The sequence below is a fragment of the Leptopilina boulardi genome, unplaced genomic scaffold (genome assembly GCF_019393585.1).
Source record: "Leptopilina boulardi isolate dan_hultmark-lab unplaced genomic scaffold, ZJU_Lbou_2.1 LbouV2_316, whole genome shotgun sequence".
In the NCBI taxonomy this organism is placed as follows: domain Eukaryota; kingdom Metazoa; phylum Arthropoda; class Insecta; order Hymenoptera; family Figitidae; genus Leptopilina; species Leptopilina boulardi.
In genome coordinates this window covers 2531635-2549905 of record NW_026137881.1, presented here as the reverse complement: position 1 = coordinate 2549905, position 18271 = coordinate 2531635, and the positions used below count along the sequence as shown (strand labels likewise).

The window sequence follows — 18271 nt, the reverse complement described above, 5'->3', positions numbered from 1 at the left end:
AAATATTTTCAATAAAAAATTATATTTAAAACAATTTTAAATAAAAAAAAATTCATTTAAATATTTAAATAAATAAAATTAAGTGCAAAATAGAGGTTTTTTTTATAAACCAAAAAAGACATGTTTCGTGTTTCAAAGGAGGACAAAAACATTTTGGTTAGAATAACTCAAAAAAAAAGTAATTTCTACACTCCAAAACCATGCTAAATCAAAACTGAAATAATGCTATATAAAAAAACCATACCATTTTGTCGATCTAAAAATCAGGATACTTAAGACTTCAAAAAAAAAAGATCTAAAAAGCTATTCGGTATAAAAAATCATAGGTCTATTAAATACAAGAGAAAAAAAACTACTTCGCATTCGTTGACTCTTAATATTTTTATCAAATGATAATTAGCAAAACAAAACGCTTTCACCAAAATAATATTAATCCGCGAAAAAGTTAATTACAACAAACAATATTAGTCAACAATATTGATTAAAAAAAATTCTTTCTTTCCGTTAATAAAAACTAAAAACCCACAGTAAATCATATTAAAAGTTTATATATACATTTTTTGAAAAATAAAAGTGCGGAAACATGCAATGGATAAGGATTTTTTTACGGAAGCTGATATCTGATTGTGATTGTGCATTTATAAGCATGATTTTTGAATGAACAATTTTTTTTTTCATTTCAATGAATTTTTCTTGACAATTAATTGAATATTGACATTTTATTTAATTTAAAACGCAAAAATTTTCTTCATCTATGCCAGATATTTTCGTAATCTATTGCCAAAAAGTTAAAAGCTATTTTTGAGTGTAATGAAAATTTTTTTTCTACAATAAAAGAGAAAAATTGAATTTAATTTTTAAAAACTTATTTTTCATTTTTAAAAAATTCGATTAAATAGAAATTCTATCAAATACAAATGAGGTAAAATAAAAAATTCTTTTATATGGAAATTCGTATAAAAATGAATATTTCTTCATAAAGTTTACGATGAAAAATTTATTGTAAATAAAAATTCGACTCATAATTATTTACGAATATTCAATTTCGAAAAAAATTTAGATAATATTATTTATCTTTTATTTCTAATAAAAAAGTAAATAAATAAATAATAATAATAATAATAATAAATAAAGAATTAAAAGTTCACTGGCAAATTTCTCTCACTCTCTCACAAGGTGTTCTTATTAAAAGATCAATGTATTTTTAGATTACGAAGCAATCAGAGCAGTTAAAGAATCGGAACAAAATCTATTATTAAACATTGAGCGGAAATATTTTGTCATATAATATTTCAATTTCGAAAATTTAGTTTCAATTTTGCAAGTGCAAATAGCTTGCGATATTTGCTCTACACAATCAATCAGTGCTTTTTTTTGTATATTATATATTTTACAGGAAAAAATGAAAAAATAAATGAAAAATGAAAATGTTTTAAATTAAATAAAAAATGAGACAAATTAGTCTCACCAAGCGGACACCAGCCTTCGTGTTGCTCCGGTTTATTAGGATCTGGTATTGGCATTAGAAAAACTGAATACACAAATTAAGGGATGACAATAAACAAAAATGAAATATGAAAAAGAAAATAAAAAAAAAAAAAATGACATTCAATTTCAAGAAACAAAAAAAAAGAGAAAGAAAGACATTTTTTGAAAGGAATTTTTGTTTTCAAGGTTGGATAATTTTTTTGTGGAAGGAGGAAAAAGCAATAAATTCGATGTTAGTAAAGGATCGTTCAATATCGTATAACTATCTACATAATACATATTAGAAAACACAATTCCAAAAGAAGTTTCTTTTCATTTTCAATTTTCATAAAGGGAAATTCTTTTTTATTTCTATTTTCATGGATTGTTTATTTTATTCAAATATAACATAAAATTATTTGTATAATAGAAAAAAATTATTTGAATTAAATTTGAAAACAAATAATATCGAATTGATTTAAATTAATTCTTGATATTTAATTTTTTTTAATAATTTTTCGAATTCCAAATGTACTTCAATTCTTTTATTAATCAATTTATTAATTATTCAAGAAACAAATTTAAATTGAAAATTTGTTTAATCATTAAAAAAGAAATTTCCATTTTTCTTCTTTTGGAAAAGTGAACAATTATTAGTAACCGAGAGATAGAGATATGAGAAATTAAAAAAAAAATGTACCAAACCAGTGTCTAAAAAAAAGTAGCTACGAGCTAAGCAAAGCAAAAATAGTATAGCAGACACACACTTTCAAAAAAAAAAAATCCCTTTTTTTTATACACATTCTAGTCATGATGGGCATTTTTTTCTATCATTGGTTAATACATTTATTATTTTGTTACCTCAGGAGTTGAGATCATACACACACAAACGCACTGACGTGTTATTTTATTATTTAGAGAGTTCCGCTCGAAAAAAAACACATTTTTTAATGCAGAGATATAAAAATTATTATATTAATTGCTTGTTCTCTATTTTTATTATTTGTGTATATGAATCTAAACTAAAATGATGGTGATTAGCGCATTACTTCTATTTTTAATTAAAAAAAAAAAAATTACACCAGCAGCACAAAATGAATGCCGATGAGTGTGAAAAAAAAGTTTTAATTAATAAAAGAAAAATTAATAATTCAACAAAAAAAAATAAAATTACACGTCTATAATAAAATATTTTTTAAAAAAAATATATTTTTCAATAAAAAAAATAGTTTTGAATAAAAAAAAATTATTTTTTTAAACATAAATAACGAATTTTTATATTTTATAATATAATTTACGCCTCTTGGGAAAGGGGGAAATATTTGTCAAAAAGTTCGCGACTACTTTTTTCCGTTACAATTTTTTTTTTAGGTTTCAATTAATAATCAAATAATTAAAGCAAATAAAATTGAAATCACTGAAAATTATTAATAAGTTGATAATTAAATTAGCTATTGAATTAAAAATCCAAAAATATTTTTTAAATTTTAATTAAACTTCAATATTTATTCAATACTATTTCTCAGTAACTTTAATTATTTGAAAATTAATTAATTTTATCATTAAATAGCATGGTTCTTGGTTTATCTCGCAATTACTGAATTAAAAAAAAATTGAAAATAAACAATTTCATAATAATTCATTGAATTCACACCTTAATTAACGTACTATTTAACTAAGTGGTAGAGATGAATTTTTCTTAGAATAAAATATTGATTATTTGTAGAATTTTTTTTTTTTTACTGTACCAATAAAATATATAGTAGCAATTTTATTTTAGTAGGAAATATATTTATTCTTCATTCATCTCTCCACTTGTCATATTAAAAATTTAAATTCAATTAAAACTAATTTAATTATAATATTTATTGAAAAATTAATTAAATTAATTTTAATTGAATTGAAATTAAATTTTCAAGATCCATAAGAAGAAAATTATTCCAATGGATTTTGATTTAAAATAAATGCAGTGAATTTTACAAGAAATGAGAAACTTACCTCGGCAAGGATCATTTTTCAGGAGGAATTCATCTAAAGCGACCCATCCGCCTCCAACGCGAACCATCACGGTCGATCGTAGAATTCTGACCAAACGAAGTTTTTGACTGTCGCCAAACTGTGCACATAATAAACGATATTTAATTTCGCATTTTTTTCGCATTTTTTCTAATTATTTTTGTTATTTATTTATTATAATCCTGTTAAATATTGTAAATAAATTAATTAATAGAAAACAAATAAGTAATATTATTATTTTGATTTTGTTATTGTCACTTATTTTCTTTGTTCGTTAATTTTTTTTTTGTATTTTTAGTTAAATACTAGTTTGTACGAAAGGGCAGTTTTATTTTATGCAAGCCCGTTTATTATTGTAAATAAATAAATTAATAATATTTTAATTTCAATTTTGCATTACTCACTCTGTACTTTCCTTCTCCGACTTGGAAAACACGGAATTTCTGTCGACACGTGCACAGCATAACCAATCGTTTAACTTCATCGTGAATTTTGTCAGTGTCATTATATGTTCTTCTTTCTTCCCAATCTGGTCTCAATGCTGCAATAAATTCTTTCCAATCGATTAAACCTTCACCATGACGATCGAATAGATCAGCAACAGCTCCCATTTCTAATCGTGATGTATCGAATTCTAAAAAAATTTCCGCAAATTATTTTTATTTTTATTCTCATCATTTTCAATTTTCGACAAAAATTTCATTTTTTTTTTTTTTGTTTTTTTTTTTTAAATTCAAGTTAGATAAAATTAATTATTTATTATACTAACTGGTGTTCATAATTCCTTGAATAAAATCGTCACGTGGAATGAGGCCATCGTTGTTCTTATCCATTTTTCGGAAAAGATCCGTCAAACGTGATTTCTTGTGATTCATGAATTTGAGGAACTGTAATTTTTACAAAAAGAAAAAATTATGATTGCGTAAAAAATGTCAGGAGGGAGAGGGCTCACTTTTTTTTCTAAAGCTTTAGTAATGTAAATTAATAAATGACAAAAACTCACTCTCTTTCTCCAATCTTCCCAGCTGAAGTTAGCGACACGTTCCAATTCATCGATGTAGTTTAATTTATCCTGAAGACGACGTTGACGTTCCCATGCCAGGAACCAAACATTTCGCCATCTGTCCCACAGAAGCTTGACTCTTGGATTTCTGAATTCTGGCTCAGCTCCTTTGCTATATTAAAGTAACGGAAAAAAGATTTTTTTTACCATTTTTTTTCGAAATCAATTAAAGATTCACGAATTTTTGATTAAAAAAAAAAAAAAAACACTACCAAAAAATTATTAAAAATTTAATTAAGAAAATTTTGAAAAAGAAATACATAATTTTTTAATTTCCAAGTAACACTGAAAATTTAAAGGTGGTTGCTATTTCGAAAAGATTGAAAGAAAAATAGAGAAAATATATTTTGGAAAAATAAATTACTATAGAAATTAAATATAAAATTTAAAAATAAAAATTTTATTTATTTCAATATAAACGAGTTTTATTTTGGAAAATAAATTAATTAACTTTGAAGAAAAAAGGAAGTGGACTCTTAAATTTTGGAAATTCAATATATAAAATTAAATTGAAAAATGAGGGGGAAAAAAAGAAATATTAAATAAACGAACCTTCCTTTCGGTGGGAATCGTGGACCAATATGTGGCAATGAAGGATCTGGTGTTCTCTCGCGACCTGGGCTGGCACGGCTAAACAAGAACATGCGTCACATCACTCAAAAACAATCTCTACGCAATTCTGCACTTAAAGAGCTTTCATCTTGCAGTGTTTTTAACAAGTGTTCATCAGGTTGTCCCTTATTTATTCAATTCTAATTTTTATTTCATATATTACGGCAAAAACAAAATAAAACAAAAAAATTGAAAAAATTTAATTAATAAATTTAATAATAAAATATTAATATTTAATAAATAAAAAATATAAAATAAATAATAAACTCAACTCGAATAAAAATTAAAAATAAATAAGTGACAACCTTATGTGTTTATATTTTTTTTCGTATACCTATATAATAACGTAAATATTTAAATATTCATAATTTTGTTTCTATTTGTTGTTTATAAAATAGTGGGAAAAAATAATAGAAAATTTTGTAGTTTCTTGTCGATCTCCTATAAAGAATAAATTCATTATAAATATTAAAAGCAAATTCAACTTTGACGTATACAACGAGAATAAAAAAAAAGACATGAAGCGACATTTTTGTGAATTTGCGTGTCAAGAAAAAGAAAAAAAACGTGTTTGTGAGCATCATGTGCCGACAAAACAATTATAAAAAGCAATTTATAAAAACATTGATCTACAAGACAAAAAAAAATGGTGCATGTGTGAGTGTGAAAAAATGCTTTGGTTTGTGAAAAGTATGATTTAAAAAAAAAAGTGCTTACCTTCCACGCTGCATCGTCTGCGACAGATCTCGACTTCCTTTGAAGCTAAACGATTGCAAAAATGAAAATATTTAGTCTCATTAATTTTTTTTTTAAATAAGAGCTCATGTAACGCTTAAATTAAAATTTAATTTACTTAAATTATATTTAATTTAGGACTTTAATATTGTTTTTTGTAAATAAAGCAATGATCAAAAAATGAGAAAAAAACATTAAATTAATTATTAATTAAAATAAATAAAAATGTAAATAAAATAAGAATAGAAAATATGACTGAGTTTTAAAAAGTGGAATTATTAAAAAAAATATATTATTTTGAAAAGCAAAATAATGTCACACCTTTGCCGACGAAGTGGTTGATGATCATGATCATAATCTTGAGAATGGTCCTTACTGCTGTCCATGGAAAAAGCACATGCAAACACAATTCGTGATAAACACAAAACAAAAGCAAGCGGCAAAAAAATATATAATAATTATAAAAGTGCATTCACAATAAATTGGATCAAATTTCTATACATAATACTTAAAATACGGATTTTTGACATTTTTTTTTACAATATCAAATTGAGAACAATTATATAGGAAATCAGATATAGTAGAAAAATACCTAAAAAAAAAAATGAATAGAAAAAAATATATACAGAAAAGCAAAAAATATTGTAAATTGGCCACTAGTTAGCGTAATGAAAAACTAGACTTCACAGTAAAAACAAAAAATGACAGACTAGAAAAAATACGAGATTAGAAAAAAATACAATAAATAATAAAAAAAAGACTAAAAAAATAAAAGACTAGAAAAAATAATAAAACAAAGTAAAATCTCATTGACTAGGAAAAAATATAAAATAAAATAAAAAAATATATACAAAAAAATAAAAAAACATAAAAATAAAATATAATTGACTAGGAAAAAATGTAATAAAACTTAAAAAGTAATCTCACTAAATTAGAAAACAATACAAATTACTAATAAACAGTACCTACAAAGAAATCAATAATGAATGCAAAAAAATAAATCGAAAATAAAAAAAAAAAATAAATAATCGTGCAAACTTACACAAGCGATGTTTTTGATTTGGACATTTTGCGACCGTCCTTGGTGATTGGTTTCATTTGTCGTGCTTTACAGACACGATCAACTTCATTTTGTCTTCGACTTGTATTTTCCATAAATTCACGATGATCGGCAATCAACATCTCCAATGTTGGACGATCATCTGGCAATGGTTCAGCTTCCAATGTTATTAAAGTATTCTCCAAACCTTCGAGCCAAGCCAATAATTCTTCCAAAAGATTATCAAGGTCCTAAGTAAAAAAAAAAACAATTTTTTTTTAATTTAACAAATTTTTCGAAATCAAATTTCAATTTAATTATAATTTCAATTTTCAACAGGATAAAACTTCTGAACTGTTTAGCCGAAAATTTTAAATTTCTAAATTTCCATTTAAATGAATTTTGCAATTTTGTTGAAACATTTATTAGACAGAACATTGCTAAATGGAAAATCTACTATTTGGAAATTTTTAATAAATAAAAATACGGCTAAATGGTAAATTACGGTTAATAATAAAGATTTAAATAAAAATTTTACTAGATACAAATTCCGTTACAGGAAATTTCTGTTAAATGGAAATTTTGTCTAAATAAATTTTGTTTATTTAAAAATTTAGATAGAAATAAATTTTGCAAAGATTGAGTAAAATTTGTCTTTAACCGATTTTTTTAAGGAAAATTAATAAAATAAATATTCGGAGTGATGAAATTTAATGAAAATTATATAATTGTAAAATTCGTAAAAATATAACTTTTGTTAAATGTAAATTATGTTTAATAAAAATTCTAATATTAGGAAATTATGCATCAAACAAAAATGCGGATAAATAAAAAATTGATTTAATAAAAATTCGATGAAATAGAATCGTGTTAAATTAAAAATAGAAAAAACAATAAAATTTGATTAAATAGAAATTTTATTTAATAAAAATTTTGTAAATGAAATTTTAGTTCAATTATTTAAATTACGCAAAATAGAAATTATTTTAATTGAAATATCTATAAAATGAAAATTCGGTTAAAAAAAATTTTAGTTCAAGTTGGAATAAATTGAAATTTGTTAAAATATTAAATATTCCAAAAGAAAAATAAGAAGAGAAATGTGACAAAAACAACAATAGAGTTGACTATAAGTCTAGTCGTAATAAACCGTTTATGACCTCCTATTGTATTAGCTATCCTTCTATACCTGAATATTAAAATTAATTACTTTAATTCATCCAAAAACGCGATTGCAAAACGAAAATTAAGAAACTAATATAATTTCAGTTTCATTATGTTTTGTCGCCGTTAGGTGGCAGAAGCATGCAGGGAGTATTAAAAAAAAATTAAAAACAAATATAGGAATTCTTAAAAGTGATATATACTTTTTGAAATAGAATATAAATTTTTTCTTTTTTTATTTTAATTTAAAAATGTTGATAATTTTTCTTTTTTAAAAAAAAGGCTGGAAATGAAAATAAAAAGTGATACATAATTTTGTTTCTTTTGATCACAAATTACCTAATTTTACCATTGAAAAAAATTATTTTCTTTTTTAAGAAAAATGTTATTCTAATGCTTCAAAAATTTTAAATAATTTTTGTTCCGTTTATGAATAAATATATATTTTTTTGAAATAGATATTTAATTTTTTTTATGTTCAAATATTAAATTAAAATATTCCAAAAGAAAAATAAGGATAGAAGGAAATATAATAACAATAGAGTCGACTGAAAGTCTAGTCATAATAAACCATTTATGACACCCCATTGTATTAGTTGTCCTTCTATACCTGAATATTAAAATTAATTATTTCAATTCATACAAAAACGCGATTTGCAAAACGAAAATTAGGAAAGTAATATAATAACAGGTACATTACGTTCTGCCGCCGTCAGATGGCAGAAGCGTGCAGGAAGCACAAAATCGCAGCTTTCATTATATTACTCTCCTACTTTTCATTTTGCAATCGCATTTTTGTATGAATTCGCATCGAATCGGATTTAGAAAAATTTATAAGATAACGATCCTTATAAACATTCTGTAAAAATATAATTATAAATTTAATATTATAATTATTGATTATAAAAAAACAAACCTGAAGTCCTCGCATGTGTTCCTCGAGTCGTTGATTTCTCTGCAAAGCCCAAGTGGAAACTTCCTCCCATCTTGATTGAATAATAGTTATCCAATGTTTAATAACAGCAGCTCCATCAGGATGTGCTTTAGCAAAAATAGATTTCGCCAAATCCAATGTATTATCCTTTTCAATTTCCTTCGATTGCAATTCCCTGAGGAATTTCTCATGTTCCATAAGTTGATTACGACTCTCTTGTTCGTCCTCCGGCAATTGACCAGCAAATCTCAATTTCATTTCAGCGTCGCTCAACCATTCAAGAAGTACATGTACCGCCTTATGTAAACGTTCAGCATCACGTAATGCCTCTTCTAAACGATCAGATTTATTTGACGACAAACGCGTCACCGTATTCCATAAACTATGAAGTTCCGATAGTTGTTGTCTAATCGTTGATGCATCCTCCAATGTTGCTTTCGATTCCAATTCACGTCCAGTTTTTGTCACCGAATCCATTTGCGATGAACGCGATTCAAGATCTCTCTCGAAATTCTTATGTTGTTCAACAAGATTTGTCACAGTGTCCAAATCACCATGAAGATTACCCGTATTTGATAATTGTTTCTCAGTTTTTTGTAACCAATCAAGTAGTGCTTGAATTGCATCCTTAAATTGACCAGAGAATAATAGTGCTTCTTCCAATTTACGTTGTCTATCAACGCATTTACCACAAACAATTGTCCATTTATTCTTGAGTTCATTGAGTAATTCACGAAGTGCTGCCTCATCAGATTTTGGTGCTTTATCCTTAAGTATTTTACCATTTTTCATTGTTGTATCATAATTTCCTTGTTTTGCACTTAGTGCTTTTTGTATTTCACGATGTTTTTGTAAACGGAATTTAATTTTCTCAGGATCATTACCACCAAGACCATCGGCAGCAACTTCATCCAATGTTCTCTCAGTGTCCTCTAACCAATTCATTAAATTTGACCATGCATCATGGAATTCTCTTGCCTCTTTATAGCCATGATCTAAAGCTCTTGTTCTTTCAGCCGATTTCGATACAACACGTTCCCATCGATGTTGTACGCTAATTAATAGATTTTTAATCAATATCACATCTTGTTTTTGTGAGAAATATTTCAAATGTGTTCCTTTTTTATCGAGATTCAACATTGTTTCACGATGAACACCAACGTCTTTTTGAAATGCTTTATGTTCTTCAATTTGTCCGAGAATTGTTTCCATGACACGTGAAACTGGTTTTAGATTTGTTAAAATCTTCTCAGCGTTTGTTAACCAATCGACAAATGCTTGTAACGCATCGTGAAATTCGGTAGCTTCTTTGAGAGCAATTTCCAATTTAATTTTCTTATCACTCGCTCTCGCTGTCACATTATCCCATCGTTGTTTCAATGTTCGGAGATTGTGATTCAATCCACCGGCGCTTGACGCTCCGGCACGTTTTAAATATTCTTGTCCCTGTTGTAGGACAGTCTCGACTTTTGGTCTATTTTGTTCGAGTTCATTGTAAACTTCCATAAAACGTTCGAGTTGTTCGGATGCAGTTTCAGGTAGACCACCAACTGGTTTTGATGCTACTATCATATTATCAACGTCGCCAAGCCACGATAATAAATCTTGAATTTCAGCAGTAAATGATTGTGCTTCACGTAATGCATCTTCGAGTTCACGTTGTCGATCCGCGGCACGTTGTAATAAATCACGCCAACGACGATTTAGTGTTCCTAATTTTTCCGCTGTTGTTGAAGCCTCCGCTGTTCCTTTGCCATCCTCAATTAATTGTCTTCCCGCGTCATTTAGCGTATCAACACTTGTCTGATGTGCTTGTATATCATTGACTAAAACTTTCAATTTCGCCAGCTCAACTTCAATAACCTGCGGATCACCGGCAACTGGTTTTAATTCATCGAGTGTACGATCGGTGTTATCGATCCAAACAAGAAGTTCATCGAGTGCATGTTGGAATTGTCCAAGACGTAGGAGAGCATTTTCAAGAAGTCTCTGTCTTTCGACAACACCCCGTAGTAATGCATCCCAGCGTCGATTAACTGCACCCAATGGTTCTTTAATTGCTGCCGCTTGCTCCGATGATGTTCTCTCAGTGAGTTCAGCTGCTTGCCTATATAGAAGAAAAGTAATAGAATTTTTAAAATTATTCAAAATTACCAAATTTTTTAAATTGTGTTTTTGTTTTTAATTTTTACAATATTGAAATTCTTTTAGAGCAAAATAATAATTTTGAGACGACAACCTACAGCATTTTTTTTAAAAAAGGCGGGGGTTTTTTTTCCCGATCAGCGCATAGCTACCAAACAACAATTATTAAAAATTATTAAACAATATATCTTTACGGTATTAACACCTTTTTGGTTTATTTGTTTCCCCTGTTAACTCAGTCTTCGTTCATGTTGTTTATTTTTTTCAGGGTTCATTTCATGTGAAAACAACAGTGGTTTATTTTTTTCTCAAATTTTTTCATAATTATTATTTTTAATTATATATAGTAACATTGAAAATATTAAAAATTTCACAAATAAAATTTTTGTCACTATTATTTTTAACACTATTATCTATATAATTGTAAATTATGAAAATTTGAGAAAATTTAATCTTTTGTTTTCTCATGAAATATTTTTTATATTTTTCATTTTTGTATCTCGTGCATGCTGTGGAACAGTTTACAAATAGAAAAAAAAATAGAATAAGATGACTCAAAAAATTCAAATTCTGTGTTACAAAAAAAAACTAAATTAAAGAAAACTTTTTATTCGAAATTGTGTCATAAAAAACAAAACAAAAATCGTAAAAAATTGCCTTTTTTTAGTAATTTTTTAAATTTTGACCAAAAACTTTCAGCTGATTTCTTTTTCTTCTTTTGTAGCAAGTAGACTTTAAAAAAGCTCTAAAATCATGAGCATAAAAAAACAAAATTCAATTACAAATTATTGTTTAAATTAAAAAAATTACCCAAAAAAAATCAAGTAGATATATTTTTATATTCTTTTTTTTCAAAATTTAATTTTCATAATAAATTTTCATTTCAGGAGACATCTTATAACATTCTTGACATTAGACAAAAAAAAAAAAAAAAAAAAATTGGATGCCACACTTTTTTCAAAACCATATACACAATTATTTTTAAAAAGAAGAATAAAACCAACGAATGTCAATCAAAAAGAAAATAAAAATCATTAGTCAATGTATCCGGGCATATTAAAAATAAACAAAAAAACTAAAGTTGTATTTTGAATTTGAAGCCATGCTCTAACTACAGCGACAACGCATCAGAGAGATGGACTTGCCTTGTCAGACTCCTGTGATCAGGAAACCAGCACGGGACAAAAAAGTTGATTAGATCAATATCTCTCCACAAAAAAAATTCTTATTCAAAATTCATGAAATTTATGTAAATACAATTTAAACTATTATAGGATCACGAGCAAAAATTAATATTTTTTTGTTATTAATTAAAATCTTTCTCTTGGTCATTCAAAAAAAAATTCTACTCATAATGATTTTTTTTTTTTTAATCACACAAACATATTTTTTGGTAACGCAAAAATTACTTTTTTTTTTGCTCACTCAAAAAATATATTAAATTGGATGTTCAAAAAAACAGTACTTTGTATTCCATCAGGCTTCTATTTTTTTACTTTTAAATTGCATAAAAGTATACAATTGTTTTTATTACATTCTTAAAACAAAAAAAGATCAAATTTTCCACATATAAAAATTTATAATAAGAATTTTTTAGCTGAATTTTAAAAGATAGAATTTTCTATTAATACGAATTTTCATCCTGCAACAGAATTCTGACTAATAAATCTTTTAAAAAAAACTATCTAAATTTTTTACAATAAAAAAATAAGATTAAGAGAAAATTTTTTTTTGAACATCCTAATATATTTAATCACCCAAAAAAATTTCTTAACAATAAATTTCTTTTTAATATTTTTTTCTTAACTACTCAAAAATCTTTTCGAATTACGCACAAAACACTCGGAGAGGATATTCTAATAAAAAAAAAATCTCTCGAAGGGAATCATATTAAAAATTCTTGTCGAAAATTATATATATATAAAAAAAAAGTAAAAACAATAATAAATATGATAAACATACCTGTTGAGAGCTTCGACCTTCACCATATGAGGATCGACTTCCGCCTTGAAATTGGCCAATTGTCTAATTTGTTTTTTCACCTCATCAATATCACTGCCAAGTGGTCCCATTCGTGAGAATTTCTTTTCGGCCTCTTCCAAAAATTCCAAAAGATCATGCAACGTCTCATGAAATTCCATTGCTTTTTCCATGGCATCAATTAAATTCTCCTCACGACGTGCATACAATGCCGTAACATTATCCCAAGCCTGATCCAAATCCTCAATATGTTTACGAACTTCTGGTTTATCAGGCTCACCGCACAATCCCATCAATTCATGACCCGATTGTCTCACTTGTTCAACATCGGGTTTCGTCTGATCAATTTCCTGACGTATCTCCTGCAAAGCAACTTGTTGCTGTTGAATTGCCGCCGGTTGTGCAGCTGGCGGTGCTTGTCCAGCCAAAGCATCCTGAAGTTCTTGCAACGTTGACATAACTCCATTTAATTCCGACCAAAAACGTTCAGCAACCGCCAAAGTATCGTCCAACGTTTGTCCACGATCAATTGTCGCTTTTTGCACATCGCCCCACAATTTATTTAATTTTTCCAATTTTCGTTTAATATCCTTGACAGCTGGATCGGCACGATTTCCCGCCTTATTGATAACATCATTGGCCGCTTTTTTCACCGCAGCAAATGCCTCAGATCTTTGTGCAAGATCATCGGCAAGTGCCGCATTCTCTTCCATTTGATCGCGTAATCTTGGTGGATGTGCACTAATTGGCTCAGCGCCATTCACCTGATCAGCCGTCGATGTTAGTGCACGCAACATACCCTCAAGTTTATCAGAAAATTGCGACGACTCCTGAAGAGCTTGCTCAAGAACCTGTTGACGTGCACGAAGTTCAGCGCGCAATGCCGCATAACGAGCATTATCAGCATCAAGAATATCCTGTACCTTTGCGCCTTCCTCATCGTTAATCAATTTAATCAACGCCTCACCAGTTTTATTCAATTTCTCCACAAGTGGCTTATGCTCATTGATACTCTGCAACAACAGTTCATTTTTATCCTGTTGCATGGCAATAAGATCGGGTCTCAACGCCGGCATTGGTAACATTGCCACCTGTTGCTCAGCCTCCTCCAACCAACTAATAAGACCAAGATGCGTATCCCTCAAATGTTCAGCAAGTGGTAACGCCTGCTCCAATGCTCCCAATCTATCAGCCGACAATGTCGAAACAATTTCCATAATCTCCCTAAGATCCTCCATTTTATCTCTAATTGTCGATGTATCCTCATGTTGCGCATTCTCACGAATAACTTTCTTCGCTGTTGATATCACATCGCGTACACGTCCCTTTTGACTCGAAATATCATCATTCAACGCCTTATGCTCCTTCAATTGCACTCTTATAATCTCCGGCTCACTACTTGGTGGTTCAGCTTCTCTCAATTGATTGTCAACCTCACGGAACCAATCCAATAATTCATCAATATCGCCAATCACCTCAATTGATCTCTGCTTACTAATTTGTATTCTCTCCGCTTTCCTCTGTATTTGCTCTGTTATTGCGTCAAATCTTCTATTATCCCTCGTGACCAATCCCTCAATTGTCGCCGCACCTTCACCAGGCGATATTTGACATAATTGCGGACCAACAGCATTAATCTTATCCAATACGGGTCGATATTCCGAAATTTCCATTTCCAAACGTATTATTTCATCCTCACGTGGCTCAGCCGATTGTAGTGCCGCCTCAGCTCCCTGCATCCAATCCATAAGACGATTATGATTATCATGAAATTGTTGAACAAGTGGCAGGGCTTCTTGCGCATGTTTCAATAAATCCGAACCCCTTGTTATTAAATCATTATAACGCCTCTGTAGTGAATCCAATTTATCCTTTAGTTGAAGTGCCTCATCACTCGAGATATGTTTCATTAATTCAAGTCCCGATTGTGTTGTACTCTCAACTTCATTCTGACGACACGACACCTCCTCAGTAAGATCCGCAAGATCCTCCATTTGTTGTAATAATTTCTCCGTATGCACTGCCAAAACACGATATCTCGACAAACGTTTCTCCATACTGTCCATCCACGCTTGCAAATCCTGATAAGTCAACACTAAATGTCTCAAACCTTGTTTTGAATTCTGCAATAAATTACCAAGTGCCTCGGAACGTTCCACCAATGCCGCGTAACGATCAGCAACATCTTGTAATTTATCCGCAAGTGCCGATGCCTCATCATCACCCACCAAACTCATCAATTGACTCGCAATTTCCGTAAGTTCACTGAATCCCAATTTTTTCGATAAAATATCATCATGTAACAAATCATGTTCAGCGACTCTCTGCTGTATTTTCTCCTCATCAGTTGGCACTAGTTCCATATCCTTAATTTTCTTCTCAGTTCTCTCCAACCAAATAGCAAGTGGCACAAGTTTATCCTGAAATTCTTTAGCCACAGCCATTGCTTGCTCAAGTGCTTCCATACGATCAGCCGCACCCTCTGTCAATCTATCGAATCTTCCCATTAAATTAGTCAATTGTTTTTCAATATTTTTCCGTTCCTTTGGATCACCACCGGCTGCTACCTCCTGTCCCATTGTATACAACGATGACATTGAATTCTGTCGATCCAATAACATTTTACGCAAAAATTTCTGTTCCTGTAGTTGCGCCTTCACTACCTTATAATCCGAAGAAGGTGGCTTTTGATTAGCAACCATTTCCTCAGTGTCCGTCAACCATTTCTCCAATCCATCAAGAGCATCTTGGAATTTACCCGATTGCAATAAACCAACATCCAATTTTCTATCTCTATCATTCAATTTCTCCTTTAAATCATTCCAACGCTCATTCATACGATCCAAATCCTTTTCAATATTACTCGTACTAACATCCCTACCAGCCGTCTGTATCAACGTCTGCCCAAGAATATTACACTCATCAACAGCTCTTGCAATTGGTTCAATTTTATGCAATTTCAACGATCTAAAATCATCCTGCTGTACACGTATTGAATCAACCTCCGAACCAACAGGACGGAATTTTTTCACCTGATCATGAGCATCATTAATATCATCCATTATATCGGCATGTACATGATAAAATTGTTGTAATTTATTTAAAGTATCAATTAATTCTTCCTCACGATTACGTGCACGATCATCCAATTTTCCCAATTGTCTCTTCAATGATTCAACTTGATCGCGTGTTGCCACGGCATCAGCGGCAAAACCTAAATCAACGAGATTTTCACTTGAACTAACAAGATTAATAATCTCATCATTGAGTCTATTGATTTTGTGTATAACACGATTTATCTCTTCAACTTGTCCGCGTACTGTTTTAATATCACGTCCTGGAGCTTTCATTGAATCGAGTTCTTTTTCGAGATTCGCTAATTCTTGACTTATGCCCTTCAAATGATCGGTAAATTGTGCTACTGCTGTTGCTGCACTTTGTAATTCATTGCATCTGTCGTCTAATTTTGCCTGTAAATCATCAATTCGATCGGATATATTGTCAACTTCGTCTTGTAAATGTGTGGCGTCTATTCCTTGTTCACCGGCTTCTTTAACGAGATCATTTGCCTGTAATCGAACAGCTTGTAGAGGTTTCTTCAAACTCACGGTTTCTTCTCTCAAATTCTGAAAAACAATTTTTTTTTGTCAATATAAAAGAAATTAATTTATTATAATTGAGGACCAATTTTGATTTACTTAAATTTAAATTATTAAACGAGGTTATATTTTCTATCTTGCATCATTTAGGTTCTAAAAACATGCAGGATGGTTAAAAAAATAAAATTTTTAATTTTGACCATTATAGGAAATTTATAACTTATTTTTTCTAATTCTTTTGCAGCTTTAGCTTTCACCATTGAAATAACTTCATCAAATTAAAAAATAATTGTCAAACAATAATTAAGTTTTAGCAGATTTTTAAATGAAATTTTTTTTCTAAATAATTAAATTGAAACAGATTTTAAATTTGAAATAAATTTTCTGCAAATTTAAACCGCTGTAGTTTTTTTTTTTTTTTAAATTTCTGACAATAATTAAAATTTAGAGTTTTTATTTGAAACTTTTTTAAATAATTGAATTTTTAAAGAAATATTAAAATTATTAAAAATAATTGAATTTTAGAAGAAGTAAAGTTAAAATTTTTCAAAAATTATTGAATTTCAAAAGATTTTGATAAATTTCAGGCAATAATTAAATTTTTTAAAATTGTAAATAATTTATCAAATAACTTTATAGATAATATTTTTTAAAAAAAATTTAAGTTTCAAAGATTTACAATTCAGATTTTTGAAAATAATTGAACTTCAACTGATTTTTAGTTTAAAATTTTTTATGATTTCTGTCATTGAAAAATTTATTAGAAATTACAGACAAAAATTGAATTTCAAAAGATTTTAATTGAAAAATGCTGTCAAATAATTGAATTTTTGAAGAATATTACAAAAATCATTAGAAATAATTGAATTTTGGAAAAGTTACATTAGAATTTTTTAGAAATAATTGAATTTCCAAATTTTTTGTTAAATTTCAGATTTTAATTAAATTTTAGAGAATTTTTTTAATTCAAATTTTTGAAAATAATTAAATTTCAAGTGATTTTTTGATTGAAATTTTCGGTGATTTCTGTTTCTAAATAATTTATTAGTAAATGCAGACAAAAGTTGAACTTTAAAAGTTTTTATCTAATTAAAAAATACTTTCAGATAATTGAAATTTCGGAAAATATTATAAAAATCATTAAAAGTAATTGAATTTTGAAAGAGTTACAGTTGAAATTATTTTTCCTAAAGTTTTAAATGAAAAATTATAGAAATAATTGAAATTTTTGAAAATATGTAATTGAATTTTAAGTGATTTTGAATGGAAATTTTTGATAGTTTATTTGCAGATTTTTTTAAAAATTTTAGACAATTATTATATTATAAAAATTATTATTATTATTATATTATTAAATACAAGAGAGAATTTTCTTTTAAAGGAAATTTCATTTTTTTTAAAATATATTTCATAGTAAAAAATTTTGTTTAACAAAAATTTGGTCTAAAATTCGATTGAAAAAAAATAAATTGGTTAAAATATTAAATTAAAATATTCCAAAAGAACAATAGAGTCGA

General features: G+C 28.1%; 1 protein-coding gene across 42 annotated transcripts in view; it reads right to left on the bottom strand.

The window, feature by feature from the left end:
* The window catches only part of LOC127283940 (microtubule-actin cross-linking factor 1), a 298405-nt gene that overhangs the window by 16505 nt on the left and 263629 nt on the right, over nt 1-18271 (bottom strand). For 17 of the 42 annotated variants that reach the window (XM_051309088.1, XM_051309099.1, XM_051309085.1 and 14 more), the window contains 12 exons: nt 13138-16781; nt 12321-12332; nt 9013-11137; nt 6936-7183; nt 6215-6271; nt 5876-5920; nt 5099-5176; nt 4487-4658; nt 4253-4370; nt 3888-4117; nt 3466-3583; nt 1469-1531 (listed from right to left, as the gene is read on the bottom strand). In XM_051309088.1, the coding sequence (XP_051165045.1) occupies nt 1469-1531; nt 3466-3583; nt 3888-4117; nt 4253-4370; nt 4487-4658; nt 5099-5176; nt 5876-5920; nt 6215-6271; nt 6936-7183; nt 9013-11137; nt 12321-12332; nt 13138-16781 (6910 nt within the window). The remainder of the gene's footprint in view (nt 1-1468; nt 1532-3465; nt 3584-3887; nt 4118-4252; nt 4371-4486; nt 4659-5098; nt 5177-5875; nt 5921-6214; nt 6272-6935; nt 7184-9012; nt 11138-12320; nt 12333-13137; nt 16782-18271) is intronic. The other 25 variants (XM_051309105.1, XM_051309109.1, XM_051309118.1 and 22 more) reach the window with 9 other exon arrangements.